The sequence below is a fragment of the Equus przewalskii genome, chromosome 14, assembly GCF_037783145.1.
Source record: "Equus przewalskii isolate Varuska chromosome 14, EquPr2, whole genome shotgun sequence".
Taxonomy (NCBI): domain Eukaryota; kingdom Metazoa; phylum Chordata; class Mammalia; order Perissodactyla; family Equidae; genus Equus; species Equus przewalskii.
Genome location: NC_091844.1, coordinates 60,337,328 through 60,352,744, shown reverse-complemented (window position 1 = coordinate 60,352,744; position 15,417 = coordinate 60,337,328). Strand labels below are relative to the sequence as shown.

General features: G+C 42.7%; 1 protein-coding gene across 2 annotated transcripts in view; it reads left to right on the top strand.

Moving 5' to 3' along the window:
• VIT (vitrin) overlaps positions 1–11,091 on the top strand; it is a 114,185-nt gene extending 103,094 nt beyond the window's left edge. Inside the window, exons 15-16 of one of the 2 annotated variants that reach the window (XM_070574082.1) lie at positions 237–426; positions 9,659–11,091. In XM_070574082.1, the coding sequence (XP_070430183.1) occupies positions 237–415 (179 nt within the window). In that variant the 3' untranslated portion in view covers positions 416–426; positions 9,659–11,091. Of the gene's footprint in view, positions 1–236; positions 1,580–9,658 lie in introns of those variants that run through there. The other variant, XM_008519387.2, reaches the window with a different exon arrangement.
• Positions 11,092–15,417: the final 4,326 nt, after the last annotated feature.

Sequence of the window (15,417 nt, the reverse complement as noted above, 5' to 3'; positions counted from 1 at the left end):
TATTTACTCCATTCTGTCTGGTTTTTCCCCCCAAAGATTATAAACTTCTATGAGATAGCAGCTATATCCATTTTGCTACTGTTGGCATATAGCAGATGTGCATGCTTTGGGGCACGCTTGATGTTGGATTCTATTGTGTTCAAACACAGTAACCCACAGAGCAAGAGGAAGACAAGGATTCCTTAGCAGGCCCTTCTCTTGGGCACATTTGCTTCATCCAAACTTTGTCCCCACAGGAGTGATCACCTATGCAATAGGCGTTGCATGGGCTGCACAGGACGAGCTGGAAGTCATTGCTACTCACCCTGCCAAGGACCACTCCTTCTTTGTGGACGAGTTTGACAACCTCTACAAATCTGTCCCCAAGATCATCCAGAACATTTGCACAGAGTTCAACTCACAGCCTCGGAACTGAATTCAGAGCAGGCAAGGCATCAACACCTGCTGCTTTCCCACTGGCTCTGGGACAACCCCCAGCGCTTTACAGGGCACGCGGGGTGGCAAGGCATGTGGGGCTTCCTGGAGAACAGATGCGTGGTGGTTATTCTTTGCCAGCATGGTTTTTCATACTTCAAAACTTGGAGCTTGAAAGATAATCATAAATTTGTAGACTGAGGCAAAATGATACATCATTTTGAGGGTGCTGAGGATTTTCCATTTTGACAATTGTTTTCAAAATAAATGCTCAGAATAGAGTGCAGGTATTATGACAGGCTTAACTAGAGCTTCTGTGAGGTTTTTTTTTTAACTTTATTTCTCGTTAGAATTCTGTAACTCTCAACAAGTTTCATTTTGGTCACGACAATATGGGAGTTGCTTAATTAAATGTTTAAAAGGATTACGTGCCATCATTCTGACTATGTCATGGGTCGTGTTCACAGGGTCTGTGACAGGGCCACTCTTTGCTCTTCTCGTTCCCCAGAGCATCTGCTGCGCACTCATTCCTGTCCCAAGGTGACACACACCCATGGGGATGCAGAGAGAGTGTGGCAGCAGCACTGCTGCCAATTCACCTCCTCCTCTCTATTATCTGAATCGCCACGCACCTGCCAGCTGTAGCTATAGAGCAGCTGGGGGATGGCCTTGGAGAACCAAGTTGATCTCGCTTAAAAGCAGTGCATTAGGCTAGTGTAGATGCTTTTAGCTCGAGCTGAACATTAGAATCGCTTGGGAGGCTAAAATGCTGGTCCCCAGGCCCCATCCCAATACCAGTCAAATCTGAGTCTCTGGGAAGGGAGCCTGAATGTTGGCGTGTGTGAAGAGCTCTCTGGCGTTATTGCTGGGCTGCCAGGATTGACGACCATTGAGCTACTTCTGAGGGGTCAGTGTCATAGCTGTTTCCTGGGAGAGCCCTGTTTATGCCTATTGTCTGGGGTCCCATCCAGTTTTGCATTTGTCCTGGGTTTTTCATTTATTTCATGATTAATAGTTGCATTAAGATAAGTCGGGATGGGGTTTGCTTGAACTCCACTTTTTACTTCCAGCTTCTGCCAAGGACTCATCCATTAGGAGGTGAAATATTTGTGCAATCGGGGAATGTTCAAAAAAGTCATAAATAAAGCTGACTTACGTATCGACAGTTATGTTTTGTAAAAATATGTGTTGAAGAACGCGACTCTCAATGGAGGCAAAGAGATAGCGTCTGTGTCAATACTTGGGACAAAATATTTACATGAAAAAATTGAAGATATCATCTATTTATCAGAATTTGCATTGAGCTTACCAAATCTCTCACTATCTGGAGAGAGAATATATCAGCAATTTAAAATATTGAGGTCAACAGAGAAAAATCAATTAAAGGTGTCAGCAATTGCAAATTTATTCACCATAAACTTCACGTTGAAAGCCATGGCAAACAGATTCGTTCAAAAACCTCAAAATACAAAAAACTATTTTAAAAAAGGAAATGCTTCTTAAAGATACCAGTGACACACTATTAGTGAAAAATTCAGCGAAGAAACTACTTAAGGAACTGAAGTCAGTACCAGGAAGGATTATTCCACACAGATTTTTGAATGTGCAGATAATGGATATAAAGGAGTTTTTCAGTGTTGCTTCAACGTACACATATAAATTATTTTAATTTTTTAAAGAAAAATTTTATTTTGGAAAAGTTTTGGAATATAATTATTTTATAGGATGCTTAATATAAAAACCAATTTGTCAGCAATAAGTAAATATTTCCAAAAATAATATAATTTTCATTATGTTGCTGTCCTCTTTCAGTTATAAAATTGTCCCACTTGGGGAAATAAATGATCTGGTCACCCTAGTTACAGGTCTTATAATTTTGAAGCTAAATGAAGCCTCTTCGAACATGCATTGTCTACACCTTGTCAACAAAGATTTGAGTACGTGCTGCGGGGAGGCAAGGCTCACCAGAATGCAGGTGGTTGAGGCACTCAGAGGCTACGGTGTTGTCAGAATTGTCTGTGTGGATGTTCAGATCACCAAAGATGATGACAGGAGTCGGGATGGAGAGAGAAATTGTGAGGCAAGCTTTGGTGTCTTCAGGTTGGGAGAAGACAGCAGTGACAGCAATGGAGGGCTGAGGCTAGATCTTCGAGGGAGCTGGGGGCTTTGAGGCAGGAAGGAGCAGAGACTGGGAGGGCAATGGGGGCGAAGAGCAGACCCATCCCCATTCTAGGCCTGAAATACACGGGATGAGAGAGCACCAACAGCCTCCACTTGGGAGGTTGCAGAAGACAAGCAGGTTTCAGGTAAGTTGGGGTAAGAAGGGGAGGAGGCTTCTGGTAGATCGCTGACCACAAATAGGCACTCCCCACAATGCAATGGGAAGGCTGGGGTGGGAATGGGGCTGAATCAGATCAGGGTTTGCACAGAGCAGTTTGGAGATACGGGCCCTGGTGTTGTTGGGTCAAGTGGGAGGCTTGTGTATAAATGCCACGTTGCTCAACCTAAACTGTACCCAACACTGCTGGAGCAGGGCTGAAATCTTAACTCTAGAACTTTACAGACAATCCATGTCAAACCCTCCAAAGGCAAAAAAGGAAACCCAGGCCAAAAGAAGGCTGTACAGGTACGTAGGGACAGAACTAGAATTCAGATAGCCTGTCTTCCAATCTACTGACTCATTTGACGGCGTCTGGCGGGGGTCAGATGTCCCACACCTCCCCCATCCCTATCCTACACACACACCTGGCTGTGCACACTTGTGGGCTCTGGTCCAGCCTTTGCAGAACTCTCTGGGTCCTGCAAACTCAGAGCCAATGTCCCAAGGCAACTGTTTCTTTCATTCCACGGTCTCAGCAGAAAAGATCCTCTGTGCCTTTCTCCTCCAGGTCAGCCAAAACGAGCAGATAAGGAGCATCAGGCCAGCTTCTCTGGGTACATATGATGTCTAAACTCCACCCAACTTAACTGTCCCACCTCTCAGGAGTTAGGGCCCTTTGAAAGACATTTCTTTGCTAAAAATTTTGCAACAAGGCTCTGCTAAAAATTTTCAGCCAAACCAACAGGGTTCAGATATTTCTTCTTTCTCTGGGCTCTTTAAACCCCTTAGAACAGGATAAACGCTCCATGAAGCAAGGTTTCCAGCAGCAAAAGTCTCTGGGGGCTGGCACAGGTTTATACAGAAGACAATGCTTCTGTGTCCATGGATTTTCCAGCCTTGAAGAGGAGTTTCCAAAGCCTAATGTTATTTTCCAGCCATCATCCTAAGAAAAGTTCTCCCCTTAGATTAGCAACACATAAACGTAGTAGGTAGGAAATATGCTTGAAAGCCTGAATTCAATTACCTTGGAAAGAGACATTTATTCAACTAATGCCTTTGAGGAATTCACGGTCCAGTGGGAAACCACACACAAATGAACAACTAAAAGTGAACAATTAATATCATGGGATTATGCACAAAGTGCATGACTGATGATTGCAAACAACCTCATGAGAAATAAAATCATACTAACGCCTAACTGTTCATGAGTGTCTGCTGCACACTGGGCACCGTCCTAAGGGCTTCACATTTATCACCTAACTTATCTCACCCCTATGATTTCTTGAGAGGTACTATTATTCTTCTCATTTTCCAGATCATGCAACTGAGGCACACAGGCGTCAAGTAACTTGCCTAAGGTCATAGAGCCGGTAGAGGCAGATCTGGGAATTAAACCCAGACAATCTGACTCCAGGGTCTATATACTCAGTCGCTCTGCTTTTTATAATGGTGACACACAAAATAACCAAAGTGGCTGCACAGGGGCTTCTCTAGTAAGCTTGACAATTTAAAATATATGTCTAACTCTGCAGAGTGAACTCTCACGGTCTATTGAATGTACAAAGTGAAGAGTCTGTTAAACGCCCAATGCAAACTGTGCATCCCCCCGTCCTCCTCTGGAGTCTCTGGACAGCCATCCTGCCCTCACTTGTGATGGGTGATTTTCATCTATTGTCCGTAGTCCTTGTAGCTCCGTGAACACATGGGGCTGCCCATCCTCTTGTTAAACTCCTATTCATCCTTTGAGTCTCAGTATAAGTGCCGCTTCTTTGGAGCCCCTCCTGACCTGCTCAGATAAACTTAAGCTCTCTGGATATAGAATCCCGGCTCACCTGTTTTCCAGTGATCACCTTGGCCCCTTCCCATTAGGGGACACAATCCACATCTATCATGAAGGACATGGAATACAGGGAATGAGAACTTTGAATCTAAGTCACCTGACAGTGCCAACCTTTAACACAATGGCACTGGTAGAATGAGAGTGAGAGATATTTCAGGAAAAGAGAGACAGGATATAATGGCAAGAGAAAGAGAGGACCTCATTCCATCCAGACTGTACCACGCTTTCAAGTGCCCTTCTAAGGTTCATTGCTCTAAGTGACAATCACTGTTTATCTAGGACCAGAATCCTCTCCAGATATCAATCCACAGAGTAACTGTTTCTCACCTTCCATTCTCATTTTTCCTACAGAAATGAAAATCACACTTTCTATTTACCTCCCTGAGTTTCATTCAACAAACGTGTTTTAAGCACCTATGATGTGCCAGGCATTGTGATAGGCAGTGGGGTCCAACGTTGAAGAAGACCTGGGCCCTGCCCGAGGAGCTTAGAGGCCAGTGTGGGAGAGTCACGAAGAAACAGACAACGTCTGACTGCAGCAATAGGTGACAGGGAAGCTTGGACAGGCTTCCTGGGCTGGGTTTTCTGGGAAGAGTCTGTCTTAGCCAGAAGGTAAAGGCATCCCAGCAGAGGGAATGAAGGGAGCAAAGGCAAGGAGGCCTGAAACAGTGTGACACATAGAGAGGATGACAGAATGAAAGCCCAGGCAGGGCTGTCAGGAAATGAAGCTGGAGAGAGAGGCAGGGACCTGACCACGGAAGGCTGTGTTGGTTAAAGTTCTCTTGGTTGCAAGGAACTGAGGCTCCACTCACAGAATCTCAAAGAAAGGGGGAATTTTTGCAAGCAAAGTGGAGTAACTCGTGAAGTCCCACGTGAGGGAGACAGGAGAGCCTCAGAAAGGGGAGGAAGGAGAGGAGCAGGACAGGAGAACCAGGCAGACCCTCACTCTGCTCTCCTCCAGAATGATCTTCATCTGGAAATTGTTGGACAATCCTGCAGAGAGGGAAGAGAGTGCCACTCCCCCACCCCCCGCCCCCATTAGGGATTGACCTCACGATGCAGCCCCTTCAGCAAACCAAGCTTATGCAGCTGGTTGGGGATGAGCCCCACATGGTTCTATCTGACCATCTTGCAGTTAATAACCTTTTGAAGCTCCTTGAAACATCAAGTTGTCCTGAATACCAACAAATGCATGTCCACAAGTTCCCAAGTTTGGAAACCCAAATGCAGACTGAATAGTAGTCTTGCAGCTCTGCAGTCTCCTGCTGTTTTGCTTAGAGGCTTTACCCAAGAAAATCAATGCCTGTCTCTCTAAGACTCCCTTCACTTCTCTTGGCCTCAATGGCTACACTATGTTACTTGTTTACAGGCCATTAGCTGTTGAAAACTGGTCAGACTGTCAGGGAGGCCAAAGTGCTGCTTCTGGGGTCCACTTCATTTTCAGTATGAAGGCTGATTGAGGAGAGACGCCCTCTAAATAACCATCCACATGGAAAAGAAGGAAGGTTGAAAGACCACAATTTCAACGCAGGCTTTGCTCTTTTTCTTTTCTTTCTTCTTTTCTTTTTTTTTTTTTAATGTCCTGTAATTGAAAACTACTGAGCTTTACTTTATCCCTGCCATCCCTCTTACACCAACTGGGCCTGTAGGCTATAAGCTGCCCAAGTAAGCAAATATTATACTCGGCTTGGCAGCTGAGACTTTCCTATAAAAAATACAATTCCAGCTGAATAGCTCCTTTCTGTAGTTCCTCTAATTTCACGCTTGGTTGAGGTGAGCAGGGTGTATCCAGGTTAATGACAAACTGGAACCTGGGTTCTCGACAAAGAGCCTTTACATGGCTGCCCAGGGCACAGAAACCAGGAGGGTCTGGAAGCCATGGAAACTGTGCAAACACCAAAACAAGACCCAAAATCAACTTAATTGTTGTTGGTCTGACATCGCCAAGGCATCTGTAAACCTGGATCCTGATATTATGATACAGATTTTTTTCAATTATCGTGATACTTTGCAAGTTCCCCTTGAAATTATAGCGAAAAGGAGGTTCTTTCCAACCTCAAAAGGGGGTCGTGTGGCATTTTGAAGCCAAAGAGGGAACACGGACAAATCGAAGGTTACAAACCACTGTGGTAATGCCTGTCTAAGATATGCACCAAGTAAAATAAATGAGCAGACGCAGTTTTCAAAAGGGCAAAGTGGCGGTATAACTTGGTTTTCTCCTAAGAAAATAGTGTCATTGAACTGGGGGACAACTGCAGTGTGGAACAGGCTCTGGGAGATCTTTCCATCTCCTATGATCTAAATGCGAGGCCTGAAACACCCACATGCCCGTTTCTACATAAAGAGAGGGGGCATTCTCCTGAAGTGGAAAATCAGCCCTTTCATCCTGACAGTTAGCGAAGATCTCTGTTAACAAAATACCGGTGGAGCCATGGCAGCCTCAGAGGGGAGTCACCCACGTGGGCAGCAGCCAAGACTGTCCTGGCAGGACCACGGGCTTGTTCATGAGCGGATCTGGGGCATCCCTCAGAGACGCCCCCCCCCCCTCAGCAAAATACTTGGTCCTGCATTATGCCAGTGAGAACCAGCCAATACCACTGACTAATTATTGTTTGTATGACTTTGTTTGCACCCACAGGCTAAGGAGCGCAAGGGAAATCCTGGTGACAATAGTAAAACCAATCACAGACATCGGTTATGAGGTCCCAGTGTGCCACGAACTATGCAACAGCTTTATAGTCACATGTCACTGAATACACACAACACTTACGGTGTTGAATAAATGTGCATTTCAAAACCATTCTTCTTCCCTACTTCTTTTGGGAAAGACTGGTCTTGAATGACAATCAACCATAACTGGGAGTTGGCCATGTGTTGAACATATTTTCCTAATTCCTTACATCCTCAGGTAGTATTCCGTTTTCCAAGTGAGGACAGTGAGACTCAGAGAGATTAAGGAGTTGGCCAAGGTCACACAGCAGACGGGCACGAGAGAGGGCTTTTGGTGCTCTCTTCATTGAGGAACGGCCACCTCGCCTCCTCTGCTTTTTCCTCCCTCTTCTCACCCGAGTCACTGGCTGCTTTATCCTCAGCCAGGTTTCCTTCTTCCCCCAGCTCTCATCTTTTCTGCTCTATGAATTTTGTGCCTGTATTTTCGCTCTGTTTCTATCTTCTACTCTGCAGCATGGAATCCAAGATCTGGGAAGGCTAGCAAGTTTCTTGGAAGTTCTCAGTTGCCGTTTGCACTTCTCTGGGCAGCTGAGGGGTAAAAAGGAAGGAGTCCCAAGATGGAATCTCCCCCAACCTTTCTATTTTGAAGAAAAGGTATTTGGTTAATGAATTGTTTTGACTTTCAAGGGAGTCTGAACATTTGCAAAAATGAAGCATTCTGGAAACAAGTTGCTCCGAGAAATTTCCTTCAACCAAACTTTAACTGTGTCTCAAGACAATTTCCTTGAGTGCAAGCCAGTTCAGGACTGTCAGGCTTCCCCTCCAGCCCCAGACACCGTGGTAAAAACCTCTCTCATAGCCCCTTCCTTTCACAGAGCATGACGGGGTAGCGCTGTGGGGAACTGGCACTGCTGGAGCACCCTGGTGACCTTGCACGCCTCCACATTGGCCACGTGGGCAGCTGCAGTCTGACCCGAGTCTTGTTGGACCGCCCCAAGATCATCCCAGAAACAGGGCAAGGCAGGCAGTTTGCGAGGAGCTGTCACAAGGCCACTTTCATCCACCGCTCCATCTTGTATCTTGTAGGAGGCGTCCGCAAAACATTGTTTTCAGCCTCCGTGGTTTCAGTGACGCCTAGGATTTTCCACCTGGCGCCTCCTCAGGGTTCAGCTGCAGCCTATAAAATGAATTTGCTGCCCTCTGGAATTGGGGCCCCGCCGTGCACACTGCCTGTCATGTGGCCCCTGCGTTTTGGTGTTGTCCTGTGGGACAAGGGAGCTGACTATATAGGAAGCTGTCTTAATCCACTTGGGTCTGTTGTGTCCTTACCTGCAAAACCTATTGCCGAGTGGCAAGCCCACTAGCCATGGCACGAAGCCCTGTTGCCTAGGAACCGCCTGGCCCCTTGACAGCAGCTGTTTTTTCCAGATGCCCTAGGAAGCCCTCCCTACCACAACATCATCCCCCAAGAGGTTTCTGGATGCCCCTGATCCTGCACATCCACAACAATGCCGAGTCCTACCCCAGTCACCTGCCCTAGCTGCAAATGATCTGCCAGTGGTTGGGGAACCTTTTCTTACTAAGGAGCAGAGGGCAGAATGAAGAATTCTCTCTTCAGATCTATGAATGCTTGCAATGACACTGCCTTCACCACACTGGGTGGGGGGGTGGGGGGGTATGGGGCCCAGGGAGGTGGGAGTGCTCTGAAAGCCTTTGGGCAGGGATGGTGCACAGGTTTTGCCTGAGCAGATCAGGTGGTAGTGACTTCCTGAAGAACCATATGAAGAAGGATTCTGAGGCCAAGGCCCTTAAAGAAAGAGATGCTAGGGTGTCAGCCCAGTGGCATAGTGGTTAAGTTCAAGTACTCTGCTTCATTGGCCGGGGTTCTCAGGTTTGGATCCCGGGTGCTGACCTAGCACCCCTCACTGTGGCAGCGTCCCACATAAAATAGAGGAAGATTGGCACAGATGTTAGCTCAGCCACAGTCTTCCTCAAGCAAAAAGAGGAAGATTGGCAACAGATGTTAGCTCAGGGCCAATCTTCTTCACACACAAAAAAGAGATGCTAAAATCGATTAGTGATGTCTGCCATGGCAGAGGTATGGGGCAGTGTCAGGTCTTAACAGTCGGTATTTACCCACCTCTACGGTTTTAAGGAGCAAGTCTACCTCTTGAAAGCACATTTGGGGAATAAAAAGGGAGCTTTCTTAGCTTTTCCTCCTGAATATGGTATTGCTTATAAGTTCTCTTATGTAAATCTCATTTTCTGGAAAAAATTAGGAATGGAGAAAATTAGTTTTGCTTTGGTTTGACTCCTTTTCTAAGGAGGTTTCTTAATAAATCACCTGGAAACATTCTGGTTATGGATGTTTCTAAACCAAGAGGTCTTTGTAATGTGTTGCTTTTGGTTTCCAGGTCCAGAATTCTCCGCAGTCAAGTTCTCGCTGTGAGCTAGGCACTGCTGGCAGCTGCCCTGCGTTTGCAGGAGGGGTAATGAGGAGAGAGAGCGTTGAGAAACTGGCTTCCTGAGCGGCTTTCCTGTGCTTGGCACTATGTTTGAGGGACTTCATTGGGATAATAGATGTGAAGACCCCATTTTTTTAGAGGGGAAATTAGAGACTCGGAGGTTATGTAACTTGTCCCAGGGTTTAAACCCAAGTGCGTCTCAGAAAAAAATTATTTGAGTAAATCCAACATAATTTAAGTAAATGCAATAAAACAATGCACCAATATTTTGCGAAAAACAACAATTATTTAAGGTTTGCTCCTCATAGAAGAAAACAGAAAGCCAATAAGCTAAAAACTCATGGAACAAAATAAAGTGAAGCTATGAAGAAAGTTTAAATATACAAATTCTGAAAAACAGGGAGTGAAGATGAAACAAGGATGTCTAAAATGTGAAGTCGGAAATGTAGAATTATTTCAAGAAATGCTATTTTAGAACTTTCAAGTATATATAGAAACTTTCCAATGAAGGTAAGAACAACTTTCCCAGAAGAACAAAGATCTCCTGTGCTCCTCCCTCACTGAAGAGCACATTAGGTCTTCCTTGATTTTGGAAACAGATCAGCCACCAGCAGGTAGGGAAGTAGCAGGTATTTCCTGTTAATCAGAGACCTCTTTTGTTACTTTTCCTGCATGTGAGGAGCCACTGTAAGTCCCCTCCTCAACTTATTCAGGCAGAAGCTTGTCTGCAGAACCTGCCAGAATAGGCTTCACCTTCTCTTCCCCAAAAAACAGCTTATGTTTTCATTGATTTTCTCTTTTTTCTGTTTTACATTTTAGTTATTTCTGCTCTTATCTCTATCATTCCCTTTGTTCTGCTTACTTTGGGTTTACCTTACCCTTCTTTGTCTAGTTTCTTAACGTGAAAGCCGAGGTCACTGAATTGAGAGCTTTGTTCTTTTCTCATACAGAAATTTAGCACAATGAATTTCCCTCTAAGCATTCTTCAGTTGCATCCCGCATATTTCGGTATGTTGTGTTTTCATTTTCATTCAGTTCGAAATACTTTTTACCCTAATATTTTTAAATAGACTTTACTTTTTAGAGCAATTTTAGATTCACAGCAAAACTGAGCAGAAAGTACAGAGATTTCCTACATAACCCCTGGCCCCACACATGCACAGCCTCTGCCACTGTCAACGTCCTGCACCGGAGCGGTACATTTATTACAATAGATGAGCCTACCTTGAAATCTGATTATTACCCAAAGCTCACAGTTTACCTTAGGATTCACCCTTAGTATTGTACATTCTATGGGTTTTGACAAATATGTGATGACGTGTATCCTTCATTATGGTATCAGATAGTTCCCCCTAAAATAAATAAATAGTTTGACCCCAAAATGCTCTGTGCTCTGCCTCTTCATCTCTCCCTCCTGCCTAGTCCCTGGAAACCACAGATGCTTTTACTGTCCCCATAGTTGGACTCATACAGTATGTATGACTTTCAGATTGGCTTCTTTCACCAAGTAATATGCATTTAAGTTTCCATCATGTCTTTTCATGGCTTGATAGCCCATTTCTTTTCAATGCTGAGTAATATTCCACTGTCTGCATGTACCACAGTTTCTTTATCCATTCACCTACTGAAGGGCATCTTGGTTGCCTCCAAGTTTTGGCCATTATGAAAAAGGCTTCTATAAACGTGCTTGTGCAGGTTTTTGTGTGATTGCTAGCTTTAAACTCAGTTGGGTAAATACCAAGGAGCATGATTGCTGGATTGTATGCTAAGGATATGTTTAGTTTTGTAAGAAACTGCCAAACTGTCTTCCAAGGTGGCTGTACCACTTGCTTTTCTACTGGCAATGAATGAGAGTTCCTGTTGCTCCACATCCTCACCAGGCAAAATATATTTTAATTTTCCATTGACTCTTTGGTTATTTAGAAGTATGTTCTAGAAGTGAAACAGTTTTCAAATATTTGGGGATTTCCCAGATGTCTTTCTTCTATTGGCTTCTAATTTAATTTCACTTTGGTTAGTTAATATACTTTGTATGATTTCAATCCTTTTAAATTCATTGAGATTTGTTTTATGGCCCAGAATATGGTCTATCTTGGTAAATGTTATTGGCACTTGAAAAAAAAGTGTATTCTGCTGTTGTTGGGTGGAATGTTCTATAAATGTCAATTAGGTCAATTTGGCTGGCAGTGTTACCACCAAGTCTTCTGTCCCCTGACTGATTTTCTGTTTACTTGTTCTATCAATTATGGAGAGAGGAGTTTTGAAATTAATTATAATTGGAGCTTTATCTATTTCTCCCTTCATTCTATCAGGTTCTGCTCCATTTAGTTTGAAGCACTGTTATTAGGTGTATAAACTTTTAGAATTGTTATGTTCTCCTGATGAATTGATCTCTTAATCATTATGAAATGAACCTCTTTATCCCTGGTAATATTCTTTTCTCTGAAATCTATTTTTTCTGATATCAATGTAGTCACTGAAGCTTTATTTATTTATTTTTTTGGTATGGCATATATTTTCCTATCTTTTTACTTTTAACTTATTTGAGTCTTCATATTTAAAGTGGGTTTCTTGTATGCAACATTTCATGTAGGCAAGGTCTCATTATTTGTACCTAATCTGTCAATCTTACCTTTTAATTATGGTGTCTAGACCATTTACGTTTAATGTGATTACTTATATAGCTGGGTTTAAATCTACCATCTTGGTATTTGTTTTCTATTGTTATATCTATTCTTTGTTCTTCTCTCCCTTTTTCTGTCTTCTTTTGGATTAATCAGATATTTCATTATCTTCTATTTGTCTCCTTTGTTGGCTTATTAGCTATACTTTTTAAAAAGTGATTGCTTTAGGTTCAATAGTATACATCTATAACTTATCACAGTCTATCTTCAAGTAATATTGTATTACTTCACATATAGTATAAGAACCTTACAACAGTATACTTCTATATACCCTCTTCCAGTCTTTGTATTATCTATTTTACTTCCACACTTGTTTTATAACCCTCTGTATATTATTTTTTGCTTTAAAGTGACTTAAAAAGTAAGAAGTAATTTTTTCTGTTATCATCTGGTATTGATTTCCTTCTGCCTGGAGGACTTGCTTTAATGTATCTGTTAGTCATGAATACTTTTGGCTCTTGTATGTCTTTGCCTTTGTTTTTGAAAGATATTTTCACTGGGTATAGAATTGCAAGTTGACAGGATTTTTTTTCTTTTCAGTACTTTAAAGATGTTATTCCACTCTCTTCTGGAATATCAATATAGTTATAATAATATTTAAATATCATTGTTTACTAATTCTATCGTGTTAATTCTGGGTCATTTTTAATTTACTATATTTTCTTCTCATTTGAGTTGTTTTTCTGCTTCTTTTGCATACCTGATAATTGGATCCCACACATTGTGAATTTTACCTTGTTTGGCACTAGATATTCTTGTGTATTTAAATATATATACATATTTGGGCTTTGTTCTGGGTCACAGTTAAGTTACTTGAAAACAATTTGAGCCTTTGAGGTCTTACTTTTAAGCTTTAAGGGAGAATCAAAGCAACTTTGGGTTTAGGGCTGAGTTTTAACACTGTAATGAGGCAAAAACACCTTTCTGAGACCTCTACCTAATGCCTCAAATTTTACGATATATGTCCACTATGCCTGGTGGAAATGAACTATTCTCAACCCCGTTTAATATCGGCAGATTGTTCTGCCTGTATCTTTTGGGTGACTCTTTTCTCAGCCTCTGATATGTTTCTCACGTGTTTATACTTTATAATACTCAGCTTAGGGACCTAGGGATGGCCCATTTGACATCCCCAGAGCTCTCCTGCAGTATTCTGCCCCCCAAACTGTAGTTACCTGGGACTCGCCAAACTCCCAACTGTCTCTTCAACTCAGAGACTCTAGGCTCCGCCTGGGTTGCCCCTTCCTGCACCGAGTCATGGACACTCTCTAGCAGTAAGCTGGGGCAACAGTTTGTTTTCCTCTTTCTCAGGGATAGTGCTGGCTATTTTTCAATGCTGGAAACTTTGGTTTTTCCTCTATTTTTATAAGTTGTTTAAAGGGGGAGAATAAATCTGGTATCTGTTACTTCATCTTGGCCAGAAGCATAATTTTGTCTTTAATTTTAAAGAGCAAAGGAAGTCCACTTTTTATATCAAAAGGTTACAAAGTTTTTTGGGGGGGGGGGGTTGTATTGGTTGGCCCAAATAACTTATGACTAAAGATGTCTACTTCTTATGACATTTCCTAAGGTTTTTCAACATCTTCAGGAAAACAAACCAACCTCTTCTAAAGAGTAAAAGAGAATCCTCTTGGGGTAGAAAGAATCCAAGAAGAGTCATGCATCAACTGATATAAAACTTAAACAACAACCTTAAGGACAAACTCAAGGCTATATCTAAGATAATAAAGTTCTTCAGGATTTGTGTGAAAGAAAGCTGCTTACCAGGGTTTGATCTTTGAGCATTCTTCAGAGAATGAGCGAATTCAAAGCAGGGAATGGACAAAATCAGAATGATTGTGATGTCCTAGGCAGGAAGCAAATGTCTCATTTGGGAGGTGATTTGAGGCACTGTTTTCAAGAGTCTGGATATTAGAACTCAGTGTCTACCAATTACATATATTATCCTTTATAATCAGAGTGAGGGAAGAGAGAGAAGGGAAAACGCAAAATAGAAATGAGTGACTAAAGAGATTCCCTCCTAATGGGGTAGTCATGGCAGAGACCGTTTGTTGTCTAACCCAATATCCATTTGAAACTGACTTCTCATGTGCCATCTCCCACTACAGAAGCTGAAAAGTGAGATACTCGCTTTCTCAACACGCATTACATGTGGGGAGGCAATGTTCTGGCCAATGAGGTGAATGGGGAAGTCTGCCAGAGGGCCTCTGGGAAGATTCCCTTTGCTGTCAAAAGGAGAAAAGTCCTAATTAGTACTGCCTTCCCTCCATTTTTACCTCCTTACCTTAAACTTGGATAATATGACTGGTACTGTGGGAGCCATCTTGAAGCTAAACAATATATGAAAATCCAGTACCGGAAGGATGGAAAAGAAATAAAAAGAGCCTAGGTCCTTCTTGGTGTTTTGAACAGGTAGAACCAATGCCAACAACTGACTTACTCTGGACTTCTTGCTATAGGGGAGGAGTAACCCCTATCTTTTAGGTCATTACTTGTTGGTTTTTCTTAAATTTGAAGGCTAATTCCATTCTTTCTTGATACAGAAGCAGAAAGTAAATTGGCAGGGCTGCACTTTGTTCGTCTGAATGTTGAAAACAAATTCGTCCAGTAATAATGATCAAATACACTGGGAACAAGATAGGAAAGGTGGCTAATATCCATGACCCATTCCAGATTATTATTTGCCATTTGTTTTACATGTTTGTACCCAGGAAAAGTCTTTAAACTGGTGGGAAACTATTCACTGACTATAATATCAGGAACCAGATTACTTTGCAAATTTTTCCAAATGACACAGATAAAAGAGAAGTTTGGGTAAAGCAATGAGATCTGAGGAGAAAAGAAAAAAGAATTGGTGTCCTTACTTTCCAAAGGTAAGGGAAACAGAGAAGCTGAGTAACGTACCTCCTCAGACACTGATTCAGGAATCTTCAGATGGGATTCTGAGCAAATTCTCGATCCACTTTAATTTTCTCCTCCTCATCCTTCAACTTGCCATGGGGAACTGAGTGTGAAAAATAAGTT